Raw genomic sequence first — 20,854 nt, 5'->3', positions numbered from 1 at the left:
GGAGGCCGCGGACCTCTCGCTCTTTCGTTGTTGTTTGAGCAACGAAGTCACGCTAAGAAAAATCAGCTGAATCCGGCTTACAATGAAAAAGTATTTATAATTCACAAATGCTAAAAAGACAATTACAAACTGAATTACACTGTCGACAGTAAGGAATCGCGAAACCGAGTTCAAAGACTCTCCCCCCCTACCGGCCTACAAACGCCAGTTTACAGTAAAGAGGATCGCCAAGAACTGTACAACATCTCTCCGAACAATGTTTTTATACCCAAAAGTCAGTAGTTTACTTTCAAAAGTCCATTATCAGCTTTGTGGTTGGCTGGAATCTTATTGTCTCCTCCTGTCCTCGGACAATGCTCTCCATTGGTCTAAGTGATCCGCATAATGTCTGAATAGTGTCCTCTAGTCCGACCTGTCCTCCTCCTCATAAAACTGCATGTACCCGACCCCCATGTTTTCTTAGGGCTGTCTTCATCTACATCTCTGTTTGATCAATACATCTCCTTCCCCCACTGTTAACACCCCACATTCCTGAAGTCAGCTCACCAAACTCATCTCATTATCATACAGTTGTTTTCGGATCTGAAAAGCCTGTCTCAAAGGTCTCTCTCTTTCCCTCAAAACATTCAGTAACTGTATTGTATAGTTTGATACATAGAATGATTATACTTTTATGATTTAACACTTTTCCAAACAAATATGTTATAACATTATATCCACCACTAGGAGTGATTATTAAACACACTAACATTGCTTTTTAACTTTAAATTCTTCATACTATTTAGTAATCAAGATACCATATCTAATAAGCCTGTTTTGGAATGGGGCCCGTGTTCTCAGTGTGTGACCAGCGGCTGTGTCAGAGACCCAGCCAAAGTACTTGTGGGGTTTAATGTTGGTCTGTGGGGGATGGAACAAGTACAAAAGGTTCTGGGATGAGGGCATGGAAGGAAATAAAACGAAAGTGAAGCCAAATGTAATGGATGGTGCCAGGAGTCAAACAGAGAACAAATAACACTGCCAAAGCCAAAACACAAGGCTACTGCCCTGCTAGTGTGATTTAAGTCAGGTGGAGAAAGTTCCCTTTTTCTCTTTCTCCCTCCTCTGTATTGACTTTGTCCTGCCAATGGAGTTCTGTACGCGTAGTAGATATTCATATAAATCAACACATTTCCTTTTCCTGAGTCCTGACAACTACCAGAGGAATTCAGCTTCTCAAAAGTCTAAATGTAGTAAGACCGCTGATGTAGAGATCAGTGGTAAAGGTGCTTTATTTGTGCTCAGTTGAGCCTCTTAAATAAATTAGAGTCAATAATTAGCATGAGGGCCTGACTTATTAAGACTGCTCCTACTAACCCAACACATTCAAACTGCATGAAGCAACTAGAGCAGACCTGTAAAGAGAAAAAAAAAATCAATTGATATTCTCTTCTCCACACTGCAGCACTTTTCCATATTTCATTTACATATCATTAACCTCCCTTCATTTCTCCTGGCATGTTGTTAAGATTTAAAATTAAATCAGTGGGATTTCTTATGCTTTGAGTTTGGCTTAAAATGTCTTTTCATGATACTTTTGGGTATATAAAGAATGAATTGGACATTCACGTGAGAATGTCTCCATGTGTGTTTCTCTGCAACGGGGCTACTGCAGCATTTATCCCAAATCTTTTCAATTATACTTCACAGAAGCAGTCAAATCATCAATCACATGTATGAAAATGCAGCCTGGGCATTTGATCGGATTATTACTGCCTACATGAGATATGTGAGGCAAAATGCTGGATAGGGATTGAGGTTCAGGCATTTTCGTTGTGTAATTTTAGATAAAACCGTTTCCCCCCTCTTCCATCATTTGCGCTGGTGGAAATGTATCCTGTCAAAACACGTTTCAAAGTCAGTCCTCTCTCTGACACCCTCTGATCTGAAGTTCTACGAATCTTCTGTGCTGTCGACAAAAGTTTGCTGTCGGGGAAAGATAAGGTTAGGTTCAGAGAAAGTCAGTCAAATCATTGGACGTTATTCTGCTACGTATGTGCTTCCACAACGCCATCGCCTATAAACACACACACAAGCACGCACATGATCAAACAAAGCGCACACAAGGATGTGATAAAAGGCAAAAAAGTTACACAGAGGCTTTGTTACCGACATCTTTTTACCCCACTGATCAGCTGGAGAGTCGTGAAATGCAGTCGGGGGGGAGCAACATAAAGCGAGGGAGAGATTTGATTTGGAGGCGGATGGGCTGTGGTATAGGACTCCCTCCGCCTCAAACCCGCCGATAGGAAGCCAGACAGAGAAAAACTAGCAGCATTTCCACATTAGCATAGCAATTCCATACAAACAGGGGGGGGGGCGTTTGGGACTAAAGGTCAGTTGCACACAAGGAACTACAGCAGAGAGAGAGAGAGATAGAGAGATAGAGATAGAGGAGATATGAAAGAGTAGGGAGGAGCTCCTGAAAGATATTTGGGAGGAGGACTAAAAACAAACACACTGATTTAAAGTAGTATGGAGGAAAGATGCAGCGGAGCTTTTTAAATGACTGCAGCTACTGATATATATGTAGGATCCAGACAAACCTATTTCATATGCTGCCGTCAGTAGATGTGACTTATTATTGAGATTTATCTGAGTAAACTTAAAGGTCCTGTTTTAAGTAAAGGTTCAAAACTGTTTTCTGTGCCTTTATGATGTTCGCCATTCAGTAGTGTATGATTTTTGAACTGGTGTTTTCTGTTTTGGAAAGCATTTTTAAAGCTTGATAAAGTCATTGCAAACTGGACTATTTTGAGATTATTGCCTGGACTGAAACAGATGAGTCAGAGCGAAAGACAGAAGAAGTATAGCTTCTGAACTAATGCAACCTTTAAATGAAGAAGAAATGAGACTTGGATCGCCTGAAGGGATGAAGGAGTGGAGTAGAGGCGATGAAAATCAGGAAGATGAATGTTAAAGTGAAATTCAGAGGCACCAGAGGACAGAAAGAATTAAGCAGAAGTGTTTAGATGTGGGAGCTCTTGAATTCGATTTAAAACTTCTGAAGTGGCTTCCCCCAGTGAAATGAGGGGGAAATAAATTCTTGATGTTTTGTTGTTGGCAAAGCGCTGTGGTAGGGAGTTATTAATGCATCTGACATTTGGATGAATATTCAATTTTATAACGACATTTTTTTTAATCTATAGAATATATGCTCTCGCCGCCTCTGCATTTGCGTCCCATACCTCAGAAAGCTTTTTCCAGCACTCTGCCAATCTGCCTATCATTAGGCAGATCAGGTTATCACCCCCTCAGATTCAATCTTACCCGCTGTCACAAATGTCACTGCCTCTGAGCAGAAATATGTCGTGTGATGATATATTGGTTGTTGAAATAAGATGGGGAAATAGATTTTAAATCAGTCTGCAGTGCCTTGTGGGGGTGTAGTTCTGGCTTGACTTCAACATTTCTAAAATAGAGAAATGGAAATTCGGCATCCGGAGAAAGTGGGGCACAGTATGGGAGAACTGATTATCAATGCATTCAGACTATGAAAAGAGGAGATAATTGAGCCAACACTAGAAAAGGGGGGTTGTAGATATTAAGGCTCCGAATTTCAAATGCGCTGTCTTACTCCATTTGAAAGTTAAGTCAGTTGAGAGAGTTAGTCATATTTTAGCAACTGCAATCTCAAAACTGTTGACTCTGTTAGACCCGGCTTCCATTTTGAAGATGAATTATTGATTTATTAAAATGGACTTGTGTAGCTGCCACATGCAGCATATGTCACTGTTTAAACAAAGTGTCCTTTTAACAGAAAGCACCGCTGCATCTTTCTGCTGCCGTGGAATGTCTCCTTGCATGAAGGGGGGGGGGGGGGGGGGGCAGACACAGAGCAAGAGAAGGTGAACGTGTGAGGGGTGAGTGGCAAGTGAATACCTTTCTTCTTCGCTGCATTTTGTACTGGCGTCAGGAATATCCAAGCTTTTACTGTACACTGATTTACTACAGTGAGACAGGAGACAAAGCGAGCAGAGCGTCAGTCTCTGTGTTGATCTTTGTCCACATTCTAGCCTCCTGACACCAGACTCGCTGTCAGACCTGCTCAAACACCACTGGGCTGCGAGATCCTCCACACAACACACATTTACACACACTCAAAGCTACTGTATGTCTATCTCCATTTGTTCATTTGAAAAATTGTATAGACTTTTTCTGTTCACCTCCATGCGTACCTCTGTCCATGCTGTGTCATGTCGATAGCCCTCCTTGCCGGAACGGGTGAGCCTCCGTCTGTGACACTGAGGACCTCCATGGACTTCCTCTCTGGTCTCCTCTTGCCATGACGGTTCAACATGGGAGAGTCCACCCGCTTCCTTGGGGGATCTGTGCGAATCAGTGAAACAGATCGATTCACAATCCACACAATTCACCTGATGTCGAAAACGTCTAAACATTGAGCATTTGTGTGCATTGCATATGTGTGTGAGTGTTTGAGTGATGTTTGGAGCTGATCACATTGGCATGTTAACTAATAGTGAATAAGCAATGGTTTCCTCCCAGACCTTGAACTAATGGCCACTGTATTGACTGTATCACATTCACTGAAGAGGGAGTCTATTAATCAAAATGTCGGTATCTACCAGCACACATACAAACACACACACGCACACACATTTGCGCATAACACTCCTCCTATTGCAATGCTTGTGTTGTCAGAAAATAACCCTGGCAGAAGTCTAAGTAGAGCATCTTTGTCTCTGCTCAGATTTCTGTGGGCGGAAATCTGTGCTGCGTTGTGGTGTGCGAATGGAAGAATACCTTTTTTTGATGAGTTATTATCTGAACCGAAGCAGTCGCAGCTGACAGTTTTTCAAATTTGGCCGATTGACACCTTCTATTTCTGTTATTATATTTCATTGAGAAGCTTGTCTATATTCAACAAACAGAAACGGTTCAGATATTGGAAGCATTTATGAGTTACCTTCTTGAAGTACTTATTCTTGTCTAAATTGGCTTGCTTTGTCTGTGTATACAGCTGTCTATTCAACGACTAGATGAAAAGTCATTACAAGTTTAAGAAACTAGTCACAGATATGCGTTTAGTGATTTTCTCCCGTTATGCTCTTTTCTTGAATTGTTGTTTTTTAAATCATGTTCTATTATGTTACACTCTTTATCTGCACTCGTCTCTTTGGTCCGAGCCTCACCGATCTCGTTGCGAGGGGGCAGGTTCTGGTCCTCCTGACTGGGATACCTTTCCTTACGGTCCAGTAACAGGAAGTAGATCATCTTTTCTTGGTTGTCACTGCAAAGAGGAGAAAATAAACTGAGACATATGGAAAAAAATACAAGGGCTTTGAACAAATCTGGGTCATTTCAAACACAAACGTGTAAAGATTACTGGGGCATCCGTATACATAAGTGCCGAAGCTAAAAAATAAGACATTAAACTGCAAAAAACATCACTGTGATTAATATCCTTTAATCTTTTTGGATTCTTTGTGAAACTGCCACTAAAAAGCTTCCGACATTAAAAGAAAAGTTTAGTTTTACAGCTCATTAAGCCATAATATAATATTCTGCATACATTTTTAAGGATAAATCTCCATATGCAGAGTCTACTGGTAAGTTTATGAAAGTATCAAAACATTATGAGTTCATCCTTTACTTTCTCTGTAAATCAGGAAGCCTAATATCTTCAGCCTAAAGGGCAAAACTCTCTATGCAAAAGGCCAAGGGACCGGTCGTCTGTAATAAAGACAGATTGGAAAGCAGCAGGAGGCAAAGAGACAAGGACCTGCAACTTCAGCTAAAATGAACCAGGGGAAGGGAGATATAGAGCACAGATTTTCCTCCATTCCAGCACTATTATGGGATGCTCCCAGGAGAAAAGAGTCAAACGGAAGAGATGGGGAGAGCAGAAAGTGATAGAGTAATGCTCATTTCGTATTAAATTAAAGAGGCCGGGAAAATGTAAAACAGAGAGTATGGAGATAGCAGACCAAAGCAAATGAAACTACATCTGGATGCCCATATTAATGAAAAAACAAGTGTATGAAACACTGCAGGGCAAGATTATTCAGTATAAATGCATATTCACATGAGCAAAAACACATGTGTAACATAAACAAACAATGGGACCCAGGGGATTGTTCCTGGTGCAAGCCAGGATCAGTTTGGAGGGAAAGTATCCAGTGGCAAGCTGTGTAAGTGCTGTGGGATAACAGTTAAGTGATCTATAGCCACTGACATCTAAAGTGACAGCCTCAAAGGAGTTCACAAGAGCTGGGGAAAAATCAAAGCCGTCTGTGCACACGGACACCACATAACCATCCTTCCATTGCAGTACCAACACACGGCCCCATCCTCTTCTCCCCATCTTCAGCTGCTTTCGTTTTTTCCCTTTTTCAACCCACGGTTGCACCTTTTTGACCCATGTCCCCTATTTTTCTCTCATCACTCACACCTTTTTATTCACCAAACCACACGTCCAATCTTCTTCATTCCACCTCTTTCCCGTCCCTCCCTTTTGCCCCTCCATTCACTCACTCATCTGAGAGCAGGTCTTTCAGAAGTTTGTTTTTGTCTCTGAAGCAGCCTAGGGAGTGCATGCTGTCCAGTACGTCTGGGTCGATGTCGTCTGCAGAGGGCAGGCTGCGGATGGTCACCTTCCTGGGCACAGGCTGCTCTGGCTCTGGTTCGTTCTTCCCCCCTCTGGGAATGCAAAGAAATCACAACACAATTAGCCTTTTTTGTCCCTACTACTGTGAGTTTGGCTACATTGACAAACACTGTTGTATACAGCTTATATTAGAGGCAATATGAATCTCACTTTGCAGATTTACAGATTTAATAAGTAAGTGGTAAACAGAATGTGTAGTGTGTGAAGTGTTTCCGTGATTGTTTGCCTCTTGGTTGGTAGTTTGCCTCATTATGACCAAGGTTTTACATTATGAAACTGTCATAGCCGCGTATTTTCCCCAGGTGTAGTAATTATGCATGAAAGCTTCAGAGGGTGAACAGGGGTCCTCATGCTCGCCAAGATGCAGACAGACGTCGAGTTGCTGGTACGTTTTGCAATCTCTCTGTCTCCTCCTGGCTTGTTTTCCAAACTTAGTTTCATCATTATCCCCTCCTTCTTTCCAGACACTCTCCTAGTGATGTCACTTTTCTTTGTCTCTCTTTTGTTTTTCTGTATCTAGGGAGTGCACTAGCAGGACTTTATTCTTTGGGATTTAAAAAGAAAGGCTAATCCGTACTGACACAACTTTTTTGAGGGTTTCTGGAACATTCCACATGTCAGTTTCATAGAACAGATTCATCTTCAATATCTACAAATACACTAATACACACAGACACAGTAATGAAAAATTAAAACGGCTGACATGAGCCTAATGTGTCACCCACTTTAAACTACACTCAGTTGCCAGTTTATTTGATGAAAAACAAATGCATCGGTTATAAGGTTGAATTTAAGTGTAAAGGGTGTTGACCACTCATTTAAGTAACACAAATCAACGGCATCACAAACTAAAGGTTCCAAAATGACCATTAAGTTGAATCAAAACCTCTATGAACACGAAACACTATAACATTCATGTAGGCTGGATTACCGGACTTTTGTATTAGATTGTAGTAATTCTAGCTCGGTGCACCAAATCATCTGGGAACTGAGTGCATGTTTGTCTACTGGCCATCATTAGTTTTCCTGGTGAAGACAGTTTGGCCTGGCGCTATCCTTTCAGCACCACTGCTCTGCTCAGCTGCAGATTGTTAGGATGCTCACCAACTAATACAACTAATAAGCAAACAATAGGTGTGGATGGCCTTATTTGAATTTGTAGAAAAAAAAGAACTTGAGCTTGTGTGATTTCATCATGTTTCATTTTTACCCACCACTGTCAAGTTGCCTCTAGGAAAAAGTCAATGCCACATTTGAAGGACAAAACCTTCCCGTCTCATTGATTCATTCATTCATTCAGTCACTTGGCCGGCCAGCCTGCCATGCAGAGATGGACAGCCTAGCAACTTCCTCACTGGCAAAAATCCCATTACATTAGTCTTGTTTCCCAGGTCTTCTCTTGTCTTCTCTTGTTTCTTGTCTTGCTGTCTGTTTGCGTGATCTTTCAGTACACGACAGAAACCATAACTCAACCCCTTCTCAGGGTTTACAACTTCCCGGCATGATTGAGGGTAAAGAATCTTTGAAATCCTTTAAGAAATCTTTCTTAGTAATTTTTTACCTTCTAAATGGTGAAAATCTGATTATTAGAGGGAGGATGTCAACATCTACAAACATCAATTGGTGTAACTGTATTTTATATTTAAAACAAAAAAACAAAAAAAACATTTAATGCTTTCCTTCCCCATTAATAAACCATGCGACTGAACATAGTTTACGATGACATCTACCATAAATGTTCTCAAAAGATTTATGTTAGCTGAAAAAGGTGGGGGCACTCTGTTATGAAAATTAAACGAAGGGTACACTGAGGTTATGTGGGTTTCTCATCCACCACATCCTCGCTTGTTACTCCCTGTTCAGTTGACCATATGCTGCACATCCTTTTTCATGCACTACCAATTTACCCCCACATCCCAGAGAGTGGAGTCATGCCCTGCTCAAATATGCTCTCGTGTACAGGGCTGCAACTCAAAGCCATTTATCATGTTGTCGCTCCCCTAAGGTCTACGACCCCTGCAGAATAAACTAAGAGAGGAGAGGAGAGAAGAGGAGAGGAGAGGAGAGGAGGGTTTTAAAAGGAAGGAAAGACAGCGTACTTACATGTACCATGTGTGCTTCTGGATCTGTTCTAACTGTGAAAGACATGAAGAAACAGCAGGTCAGTACACAAACAGCGTAATGCGTTTGATTTGAATAATTTCATCCTCTTTTTGGTACAAAAATAATAATTAAAATGCAACAGAATCATTGGGGAAAAAGGTAAATACGCAGACAATTCAATCTTTTGCCCATGTACAGAAATGTCTGGTGCAGAATGTCTTCATTGAACCCTGAGCTTACTGGCTTAATGGAAACACAATAGAACAATACGGCCAGATTGGATGGTGGAAGTAAATAATGAGGCCTTCAAATAGTAATACTGCCAATGGAAAAAAAAAAAAACTTATTGAGAAAAAGAGAGTGGTGCAGCAAGAGTACGACAGAGAGGTGGAACCACTGAGTTATACACATAGAATACTATCTCCCTCACACAGACTACTGACCCTGCCAAGCCCTCTGGTCTAAAGGGAATCTCCCATTCTCATTCTCTTCCCGTCTCTCTTACTCACACAAACATACTCCCTCTCTCAATACTACTCTTCTCATCACACTTTTAATGTGGCCACTTTGTCACCAACACTGTCAACATGGTTTTTGCCAACAAAGAAAAAGCAGAAAGAGACGGAGACAGTGAGCAAAAGGGCAACAAAGGAAGATGTCTGTTAGAATGACACCACAGTGTTTCAACTGCCCACAGAGGAAAACAGGATCAATGTCACTGTCGGGACTTTTTAATTTGCTCATGCTGTTGTTGTGGAACCACGGGAGATACAGATAGCAGCTCTAATTATTGTCACTTATTCAGAGGCATAGTTCTTGGGTATGTGTCTCCATCAATGTCTCAATGTTTCCACCATCCCAGAGGATTTACCTCTGTGCTCCATCACTGATAAATGCCTTCTTGTGATATTTGTGCAATCACAGAGCAGGCCAGGCTGCGGTTACTGACTATAGGTGCATCTTCTGTGCTTCCACAGAGGTCATGGTATTGATGGAGACACCCTGCCTGTCAGATACAGGGCAGTGGGTGACCTACTACTACCACCACTTTTATTAAAGGCCTCGAGGCAAGAGACTGATATCACACGCAGGGTTGAAAGTGATGTGGTTTGAAATTCGGAATCACGTCAATCAGTCTCTGAATGTGACAGTACCAATTCCAGCTGCTTTCACTCAGGCAGAGGGGGAGGCTGCTGTAACAGTAGTTTGCCTAGGTATGAGTGTGAGTGTGCGTTCAGGTATGTTTATATCTACGGGCTGTATAAATAATCTTTCATGCAACTTGTGTATGCAGGTCTGCTAAGTCTGCATGTTACATACTGTAAGGGTGGGCAATGGGAACCTGTTCTGCTCTTTAAAGCAAAAACAAAGTTATCTGAATATTGCTTTTTTTCCATCTGTCTTACCATATAAGCAATTGTATTCCTTAACCAAACTGGTGACTTTACTTCGGCTACTTAAAGATGCAATGTATAATATCTGCCACATGGTCCAAACAAATAGGGGGCAGCATTTCACCTCTACTACTGGGTCCATACAAGATAAATTAGAGTCATCAGTTATATTTTTTTTAAAAAAGCCAGCTACTAACTAACAGCACGGCAAGAATACACAAAATTCATCCAAACTAATGGAACTCTGGGAGCCAAAATAACAATGCTATCTTATCAACTTCACGTGTGGCGTCGGCCTATATAGTGTTTACTGTGCCGATACGTTTTCATAGTTTCTTTATTGGATTCAATCCAAAGTGGCAGGAACGAGTAAAAGTCTAAAAAAGGTATTTTAGTTTCACCTTCCCCGCCACCAGAAGACTACATTGCAGGGACGAGAGGGGGCTGCAGCTCAGGGGAGACAAAGCTTCAGTTAGGGGAGATGTGGTAACACGTATTCAGCCAGAGCAAACCCCAGTGCCAGGGCTCTGATCCAGTGGGGACTGCCTCGACTCCCTGCCGGATCAGCAAACTTCCTGTTGCAGCCAGGTCATTTTCTCGTTTCTAACACTTTGGATTTAATCCAATAAACAAACCTTCAAAACATACACGCACCCTGTACTTTCAATGTGATAGCCCTCTGTGGCAGATATCTCAGCAACACAATACATAGACGCTTTGACATTTTGACATCTTCACATTTTGTTGATAATGTAAGTACATTTTTTAAAATATCTTAAACAAAAATTCTGTCCAGATCTTACACATTGCTCCTTCCCGGCTAGCTGATGAGATAATTTTTAGCTAATAATTGACCCACATCTTTCTTATTCTGCAACTCAACCTCCTAAAAGGTAAGCAGCCTAGCTTAGCAGAGTAGCAGCAACAGCTGTCTCTGCAGCCTCTGACGGGTGGAATTCACGTGATAAACTAGTGTAATTTCTCAAAAAACACACACACTTCCTTGATTTTCATTCCGACAACCTCTGCACTTCATCTGTGCCGCCCCTATGAATATATTATATGCCTGTGATGAAGTGCTCTTTAATATAATAAGCTACCAATCCTCTTCATTGGCCAGGGATCACCAGGATGCAGATCTTTCCAGGGTGATTGTGCTCATTTCAATACTGAAGATGAGACTGTGTTGAGGCGGCTGGCCCTGTCGCCTATGGGGCCCCCAGACTACACAGACAGGAAATGTAGAAAGGCTTTTATTGGGCTAAGCTCCTTAAGCCTGGATACGTGCCCTCCCACTCAAGACTCTAAGGGGCCTTGGCTTTGTGTGTGTACTTGTGTGAATCTACTAGCAGAATGTAATTAACCGGAGGTGACAACTGACATACTGAAACACAGCCAGTAGTTGTGGTCTGATTACCTTATCGATTTGATTCAACAAGCTACAGTCGACATCATTATGAAAAATAATCCCTCGCAAAAGAATGGCATGGTCCTAATGATGCCATTCCCCCCCTTGGGTGTATGTGTCTTGTCTTTGACTGGATGGTAACCACTAAACTCCAAGAACGCTCAATCTAACGTGGCTATTTGACATTCTGTGAGGTTACAACACATCCCCAGAGCTCTGTTCAGAGCCCCCGTGCACGGGAGGGGGGCCGTGGAGGGAGTATATTTTCTCCCAGAAGCTCAGTCAGTGTGTAAGCCTTTGTCGAGAACAGCGCTGGAGGCTGCTGGACATATCTGGTGGATCTCAGGGTGACCTGTCCTCATCAGGCAGAGAGAACAGAAAAATACAGCATATAGTGTACATACAGCATACCAAAGAGGTGGGGTCTTTCAAGTTGATGTTTCGACATTGCCGTTTATCTCAAGGGCTGTACCTTAAAGATGTAACCTCTCCCACAAATGAGCGTCTCTTTCTTTGTAGATTTGTGATCTTTGTTTTTTTCTGGTGTTTTTAACATTCCTGTTATATAAAGTAATTCTGACTCTGTGAAAGATAGCTAAGGCATGGAGAAATCGAGCATCAGCATCCACTTAAGGTTGGTGTCACCACATTTGCTTACAGGCAAGTGCATGGAAATTGTTTTGTTTACTGCACTGATTTAAAAAAAAAAAAACACCTGGAGAGCCTGGAGGGGGTGCATGTGTGTCAAACTGTGGGGTTTGTATTTTGTGCATGTGTGCAGAAACAGCAACTCGAGAGCATGTCTGTATCTCTGTGCATCGTCTGAATGTGAAATGCAGGACATGAACAAAGGGCAGCGACATCTCTGCGTGAAGTCTGTACTTTTTGAAATCCCTGGCCACTTTCATTATTAACATTTCCCTTTGCCCACCTCTCTCTCCACCACACCCTGACTCTCTGCCCTTCACATCCCTCTGTTTTCCTGCTACCCTCCGGCCACCTTGCCAAGGTGATCAGTTGCTGTGTGGAGATGGACCGGCACTGTGATGAGTACACTAAACAGTGCAGAGGGAGAGTACACAAACAGCAGTCCTCTCCTGAATTCACACACTACACTTCAAAAAGAACTCAAACAGAATCAGGGATGAGGCGAGACAAACGCTTTTGGAACATAGGGGAGCAAAGAGTAAACAAAGAAAAAGACAATGGCTGGCTTGGCCTAGACTGCTGTCCCAAAGCAGAAAACTATTGTCTAAAATAGCATTGCACGTTGTAGTATGAAGGTTTCCCTTAAATGAAACTAAGGAGCCAAGCTCAAAGCATGAAAAACAGCCCAAGACCAAAAGCACACAAAAATATGTGAACATAATCATAATGGTTTGTTATCATCCAGTCTCTTAATTAAACTGACCGTTAGTCTTTTGGTGGCATCCACTTCAATCATGCCACGGAGGAGGTTCTGACAGTCTGGAGGGATGAAATGTGGCATGTGAAACACTCCCAACTTCACCTTCTCTAGCAGATTCCTCAGGTTGTCGTCATCAAACGGCAGGGCCCCCTGGAGAGATATAGGAAACGAGCAGCGAGTGAGAACAGGGAAAATAAATTGGAAGTGGTGAAGATGTAGATGTAGGAACAAAAGTAGAGAAGAAACAGTTTGCACTTGTTTTAATGGCAGCATTAGAACAGAAAATAAGCCTTCACCAGATCGAGGGCAGAAAAAAAAGAATGACTAACAAGGCTCGCTAGAGGAAACAAAACCATTTTTTAAGTCTAAATCCTGCACGACTTAAAGAACAGCCGTGCTTTCTCAACATGTTCGACTCTCCAATTAGAGCATTCTGCCCTCAGCCACGATGAAAAATAAATAATAAACAGCGGTAAGCTGAAAACCGGGCTTTTTCTAATAATTACCCAGCATTCTCATTTACCTCGTTCATTTAGCATTCGCTCATCAGAGTCATTTATCAGAGCGAGCTGACACCTCACAGATGTGGCTGTTTGATGAATGACAACCACCAGAAGACAAGATGGAGGGGGAGAGTCAGAGGAAAAGGGTGAGAAAGACAAAAAGAAAGGCTGAGAAATGAAGAGCGGTATTGAGAAATAAGGGGGTCGGGCTTGTGTAACAGATGATCTGAGAGCAGCTTAACTGCTGGGGAGTATGCGTGTCTCCCACAATCAGACAAATGGTTATCTCGCAGCTAGACGACAGATCGAAGCAGGAGAAAGACAAAATTCATCTGCAGTCAAACAGCGTCGGGTAGAAACTTTTGTTTGGAGCAAGTGAAGTATGGAGGAGACAACTGTAAACAACATTAGATTTACGCAACACAAGAGTACAAGGGAGACTGTCCTTAATACACACACACACACACACACACACACACACACACACACACACACACACACACACACACACACACACACACACACAGATGAGACAGAAAGAAACTGAGTGAGAGAGAAAGAGGCAAAAACAAAGACAAACACACAAGGCCTGTGGCCAAAAGCCGCCCTGTCAGCGTTGATATTTATTTTGGGCTGTCTTCTTTCAGTTTTGTTGTATGAATTATTCATGGGGCAGGAGTGTGTAGGAATTACAGTACAGCTGTTGATGAAACAAAGCTTCAGGGCTGCATGGCTGGGGAACCATAGGCATAATGTAGCTGGAGAATAGACCTGATTATGGATACAGCGTTGCATGTGGATAGAGGATAATGAATAAAAAGATGCCTCTATTCTCTGATCTTCTGTTGCGCAAGTATTTCAGCTTGAGGGCGTTTCTGCAACATTTTTCCAGTAAGACCTTCTAAGTGATACGATTTGGAATTTAACTTCCTGAACCCTGAGTTTCTGGTTGAGGCTCCGTGGCAGCTTCAAGCTCCCCCCCATCTTCCCATTCCATTACAGTAAGGTCAACCTCAAGTCAACAGCCGGAGTGCAAAGTTGGGAATGTCTTGTCAGGCTCACGTGCTCTCTGCCTTTGAACTATTACAGCTGTTAGAAAGGGTGGGCATGCTGCTTAGCTATGAAGGCGAGGCAACACTTTATGGTTGAATTTTGTCATGTCATTTTTCTTTGGAGAATTTTAAACTGTATGTCCGTCTTATCGCCATCAGTTAGTAAAGAATGAGCTGACACTCACCACCAACAGGGCAAAAAGAATGACCCCACAGCTCCAGACGTCTGCTTTCCTCCCGTCATACTTCTCTCCCTAAGGACAAGAGAGTGTTTGTCAGTGGGTTAGGGCAAAGTGTTAGAGCTGGTTAAAATAAGATGATGCACTATGAAAAGAAGCTAACAACATGATTTAGTGAAAAATGACTCACCCTGATGACCTCTGGACAGGCGTAGTGTGGAGATCTGTTGGGAAAAAAAAAAAAAAAAGTGAAAACAGGGATTAAATTGAGGAATTAATATAAAGGAAAGAGAAATCTAGGTTACTTTTCTATTTGTACTGCTGTACTGCAAAGTGCGTCAGGGTTATACAATCACAACAAACATCAAACAGTCATACACCACTATATAAAAAAGTGGAAAGATCAACTTAGGCAGACAATAAATGTCTCAAGTGAGCATAGATCAAGATGTGCTTTAGGAGTTTAGACATCCTGAGGGTGTTTGGATGTCCTCCCGCTCGCTCACTCAAGGGCATCCTCTCACAGCAGACAGTGAACAGACCCACTAATCTTTACTGCACCTGGACGGGCTGACAGTAAACCCAATGCCTAGATTGACACATCAATATCGTATGAAGATTTATGGAGCTACCTTGCAATGCCTGCTCCAAAAGCCACTGGTTATGAAATGCTGTGGAGTGACTTGTCATTCTGTACATACACAGTGGTACTTTTGCAGTTCTTTGACATTGCCAGATTGACAAATCCAGCCCCTTGAAATAAAAGGAAATGGGTAATAATAAATGCTTTCCATCAATATAAAATCAAAATACCCTTCAGCTCCAGGATGTTTTTTTGTTTCTCTGATTTTGGGCAAGGCTCTGCTCTTTTTCGACATGCCCACATGTGATGGCAAACAGAAAGCAAATCAAGCACCTGTCTCCCCAAACCCCTCAGCCTGATGATACGTCTTCCACCTCCTTCTCCCGCTCAGTCTAATCTAACGCCAGGATATTTGGCTCTAATGAGAGACTATCTGAAGTCTGTAAACATGGCGCCCATTAGGTCTGTTGTTGTCTTGTGTGCTCATGAATACCAGCCCTGACGGTGCGGCTTCCTCTGGCTGTCACAATACTGGCCGATAACAAACACTGCCGCCATGTCAACGGGAAGCTCAAACACGATGAGCCTATGCAAATACGGCCCTCCTGATTGCAAGTGTCATAGTGCATTATGCAGATGAGCAAGGAATGAAATAACAAAAAAAAAAAAAAAGCCAGAGATTTGCAGTAGTTATGCCTTGTGAGTACCACTGCACACCAGCCACAGCTGGAACAAGCATGAGTGTAAGCTAATTATCTGCAGGGGCTTTAGGTGGAAAACACTAGGGTGAAGGTAAAGACGGGAAACAAGCATCCGAGCTGAATCCTAATTTGTCAATATTAGAACACTAACTCAGTCAGCCATATCATCTACAGTATATGCTTCGAATGTACTCATCTCTCTTCTACTCTGACCCATAATTCTATGGCTTACTTTCCATATGTGTCCACAGTTGTCAGCTTTTAAACTTTTCCATACTGAAACACTCCATATGTGTCAATCTCTTCACTGTGGGACTCTTTTAAACTACCAAAGTCATGCGGCGAGGATCCACGAGTATTCATGACCCTTCTTTCCTGTTGTGCTTTACCTCCATTTAATGGCCTAATTTAATTAGAGTTGTAAATAAAGTTAATTTAATTGCATCATATCGTATCACATTAAAATTCTGGCCACAATAAAAGCCCATATGTCATGGAATTTATATCATGATAAAAATCCATTGCTGCTCACACCAGGAGTTCAGATTATACTAGAATGCAGAGGATAAATAGAGAGCTTTAAGAGCCACTTCCCTCTGACCAGAGTGAAAAATGCAGTCTTTTGAAGAACAGTTGTGCATGGTTTGACATAACATTAGTCTTTTCTTGCTCATTTACTCTCTCGACCTAACAAACTAACGTCACAAAAAAGCTTTAGCAGAAAGAACAGTGTTATTCTGAGGGCAACACAGCAGGACAGTGGGACTGAATTCAGCTGTGAGTGGTTTGCCCTACAGCATGAAGACAGAAAACACATTTTGTTAAGGACCTGAGTTTGTGGGGAAACAATAATGATAAAAATGCACAAAAAACTGTCTTTCACATTTACACTGAAGGGCGTATGTGTGGACCATGAGTTAAAAAAAATATGAATTCAAGTTGACCATAAGATGTTCCTTACAGTACACACACAACATGGCCTACTGTTTACAAGGAGAGTATCATGAGCTCTAGAGATATGAGCATGGAGCAGTGTGAGCAATCAGCAGGGTCGGCCGGCAATATTGCGAAGACACTGAGACATGCAGCTCATCTTTATGAAAATTCATCTTTTCAAACCAAATTTGTGCGGCTCCTTGCTGCTTACAAGATAATTTCCTCTCATCAATCAAAAGCAGCAGAACTAAACAAACAGCAAGCACTGATGAACTCGCAGCTGGGCTTACGCGCAGAGAGAGAGAGAGAGAGAGAGAGAGAGAGAGAGAGAGAGAGAGAGAGAGAGAGAGAGAGAGAGTTCCTGGATCCATATTTGTAATGTGCTTGTCAATGCCTCTGCTCGTCTATGCATGTGAATATGCCTGCATGTATTTGTGCACATGCTCGGAGGCTCCCCCTACTCTACCTGGAGCGAGTCAGTCTCATCTTTACTCAGCTCCATTACCCCGTGGCAAATGGAATACATTTGTGTCAGACTACTGCATGGTGAGAGGGGGCCAGATAAATGCGTTTAATTAAAAACTGTCATATCTACACTTAGAGATGGGACAGTCAGAAGAGCATGAATAATCAATAACCACACATGCAGTGTATGGCACATTCTCATATATTAGGCAAGACACACACGCACGCGCACACACACACACACACACACACACACACACACACACACACACACACACACACACACACACACACACACACACACACACACACACACACACACACACACACACACAGAGCAGCATGCGGTGATGGAGCTGAGAGTGGAATGAAAAATGAACTTCTTTGCTTAGCCGTGTGTGGCCTGCATCTGTGCATCTGTAAGACAGCTCTGTGTTCTCACCAGCAACAAGTATCTTCAGCACTTTGCAAATGGATGCGGGGGACTAAGCAGATGCACTGCACCTGGATCAGATAGAAGCATTGCTCTGAGTAGAAGCTGAATGCAAAAAAATACAGATACAGTTGGTCTACACTAGGATACTGCAAAAAGCCAAGTAAGAACTGTCGCATCCTGCCGACTTTCTAGGAAAAGGAAACACTTCAGTGTGGTCATTGTGGCTGCAGAATGACTCAATCTTGCACATTTTACTTGCAGACAGCAATGCACAGTGCTCTCAGTTGTCCTGATGTCTACCGATGAGTCATGAGAGCTTAGGCACTGCGCTACTGCCGGAAAAAATTATGCAACAGTTTCAACTGCTTGTGTGTGTGCATGCACATGCTTAAATGTCCGTGCGTGTGTATTATAGAAAGGGAGTCAGAGACAGACAGAGAGACAACCATACAAGCAGAGGACAAAGGGTCCTAGAGGTCAGGGATGAACTAAGCCTTGCCAGAGCTGTGTGTGTTTGCGGGATTGCGTGTATGCAAGTGTGTGTAATTTCAGCTGCGGTTGATTTGGAGGTATAATCCAGATGGGGACAGATGTCACAGGGCCTCTCTATCTCCCAGCCCTGCATGCAGTGTCATGTGTAACCACAGAGCAAAGATTCTCCAAGAGACATCCAGCTCACAAAAAAGACAACTTTACGTTTACATTTATTGGGTTATTAATACCACCACAGCTTCTCTGGATTGATTTAGATGTCCGTCACAGATTTTTAAAATCCACAGATGACACACATCTAGTGAAGCATAATCTCCAAGGTTCCATATGAATCACAAACTCTGCTACATTCTATATGTGTTTTAAGTTGTGAACTATACCTAAAAAGATTGATCAAGTCCACAAATTATGCTAGTTGAGCAATCCTGTTTTAATTCAGGCATACAAGGCTTAATTAGGTGAGCAGAATAACACAAAGAATTGGCTGTGCTTATGTGTTGACATCTCATCTCCAGCGTGAATTTCAGGTAAGTGAGAGTGAAATAAAACTCTTTTTGTGCAGCAGTGAAATCTGAGTTTGAAAACCAAGTAACCACAAGTAAACCATCATCAATTGAGTTGTTTCTTTTATTGACAGATGTGACTGTGCTCTGTTCACTACGCTGCAGGGTTAAATAAAAACACACAAAAACTCTGAAATGGATGACAATATTCGAAAGAGTTTGAAAGTGACTTTTCCTGCAAGGGAATTCATTGCAGCCTTGTGGGATTGATGGTTATGGCGTGGTCGTGAATGCCAGATCATAAAACCCAGCGTCAGATATAAGGAGACAGAGCAGTAATGTGTGGCTGTGGCCTTGGCCCTGCTCACAGCCAGATAGCACTCTCTGTGAGAGACACCAACAGCCTCTCCTCAAGAGATCAACACGGCACGATAGCAGAGGCTTTGAGAACACGGCACCTCGCAGAGGGTTTGATAGCTCCACTCATCATTCTCTATTGCTTCTCCACTCTTCTCTTCATCTCTCTCTGTTGCATACCAGCAGCTCCATGTGCCCTCCAACTATGTCCTATTTTTTACCGTCAGGACATTTTTAGAATCATCTATATTTCAATTTGCAGAGGATGGGAGTCAGACATTGCATCTATATCACTTACCCGCAGCTGGTTTCCAACAGACTGTCTCCAACCTGAAGAGAGGCCATGCCGAAGTCTGCTATCCTGATGTTGTTCTTTTCATCTAGCAACAGGTTCTCAGGCTTCAGATCCCTGTGGCTGAAAGAGAGCGAGACAGAAAGCATGTTAAACATGTTAATGAAACATGAAAGAGTTCATTATAGGTTATATAAACTAGGGAAACAGAGGACAAGACGTGCTACATAGTCTGTCAAACACCTGTGGATCCACATCGGTGCACACAACTGTGAACAACGCAGCATCTTTAGCCTTCTACTGAGCGCCCTCCTCCCCTCTGCAACACCTGTCTCTTTGATCGGTCCATGCTGAGGATAGGGGGCTCCCACCTCAGCGCTGGGCTGGTACGAGGTGTGACAGCCCCCTGCTGTGTCCTTTTCTCCTTCTGTTTCCCTCCCTCTTTGCCCCTCATCCCCGTCCTCTCATCTCCCAGACAGCCACCAGCAAACTGGCTGAGCAAAGGGGAGCCGGCCGCAGAGGTGGTGTTCGTTAGCTTCCATTCATTACCGCCAAGCACAGCGAGGGGGATAATATCCAGCGGACATAGTCTCCCTCCTTTAAAAGGCTTATTGAGAGGAAGATCTTTCTCATATCGCGTACGCCGTTGCTGTGTCGGAGGTTAAAATCTCAATTTTGATGAGTGACTGTTCAAAAGCAGAGACTTGTTAGTGGTTTATTGTGAATTTAACATCTCTTGCATTTCTTGTGATATCTACCAAGGCTGAGGGAAGCACCGAAGACAATGTATGTGTTCATACACTGATATCTATCCATCTTTCCTTTATACATCCTTAAATATGTGTATACTTGCTTACTTCCCCCTGCATTTTGTAATCAGGGGGAGAGTTATAGAGCCACGGGGCTGTCAGCATGTCATGAACCAGACTTTCATCTTCTCTTTAGACTAATGATGGAAAGGGGAGAGGAACAATAGCTGGATGCGTCTGCCTTTGAAGAGTGCCTCATCACAATGTACGTTTAACCTTAGATGACATCAGCTGCTGTACAACTCGTTTCCTGTCCTGAGGGATAAGCTGTCAGCTTGTTTGTTATCACACTGGCAGTGTCTGTGATCCCTGCTATAATTGAAATAAAACACAGATAGCATCTAAAACACTTCTCCCCAGGCTAAAACCTCTATCAAACCACACAACCATCATTTGGAAGTGATGTCAGCAGCCAGTAAGTTAGTCTTTTAGCTAATTATGCGAAAGCACAAGAGGAAGGAACAAACATTTACCTTCGTCAACATGCCTGATTAAGTAATGCTTAAAAAATATGTTTCCTCCAAGCAGATAAATGTTTTAGACGGTTGAAAATGTTAAATTAAATT

General features: G+C 42.5%; 1 protein-coding gene across 5 annotated transcripts in view; it reads right to left on the bottom strand.

Annotated features, from left to right (window-relative positions):
* Nucleotides 1-20,854, bottom strand: part of brsk2a (BR serine/threonine kinase 2a) — a 155,196-nt gene that overhangs the window by 15,200 nt on the left and 119,142 nt on the right. For 2 of the 5 annotated variants that reach the window (XM_068723283.1, XM_068723279.1), the window contains 9 exons: nucleotides 19,486-19,602; nucleotides 14,905-14,938; nucleotides 14,721-14,789; nucleotides 12,984-13,130; nucleotides 8,771-8,802; nucleotides 6,535-6,699; nucleotides 5,193-5,290; nucleotides 4,206-4,368; nucleotides 3,922-3,987 (listed from right to left, as the gene is read on the bottom strand). In XM_068723283.1, coding sequence (XP_068579384.1) covers nucleotides 3,922-3,987; nucleotides 4,206-4,368; nucleotides 5,193-5,290; nucleotides 6,535-6,699; nucleotides 8,771-8,802; nucleotides 12,984-13,130; nucleotides 14,721-14,789; nucleotides 14,905-14,938; nucleotides 19,486-19,602 — 891 coding nt within the window. The remainder of the gene's footprint in view (nucleotides 1-3,921; nucleotides 3,988-4,205; nucleotides 4,369-5,192; nucleotides 5,291-6,534; nucleotides 6,700-8,770; nucleotides 8,803-12,983; nucleotides 13,131-14,720; nucleotides 14,790-14,904; nucleotides 14,939-19,485; nucleotides 19,603-20,854) is intronic. The other 3 variants (XM_068723280.1, XM_068723281.1, XM_068723282.1) reach the window with 3 other exon arrangements.

Source organism: Cebidichthys violaceus, unplaced genomic scaffold, assembly GCF_023349555.1.
Source record: "Cebidichthys violaceus isolate CVI_PGR_0920_01 unplaced genomic scaffold, fCebVio1.0.p SCAF_3, whole genome shotgun sequence".
Lineage (NCBI taxonomy): Eukaryota > Metazoa > Chordata > Actinopteri > Perciformes > Stichaeidae > Cebidichthys > Cebidichthys violaceus.
The sequence above is the reverse complement of the archived record's forward strand: the minus strand, read 5'-3'. Positions and strand labels throughout refer to the sequence as shown.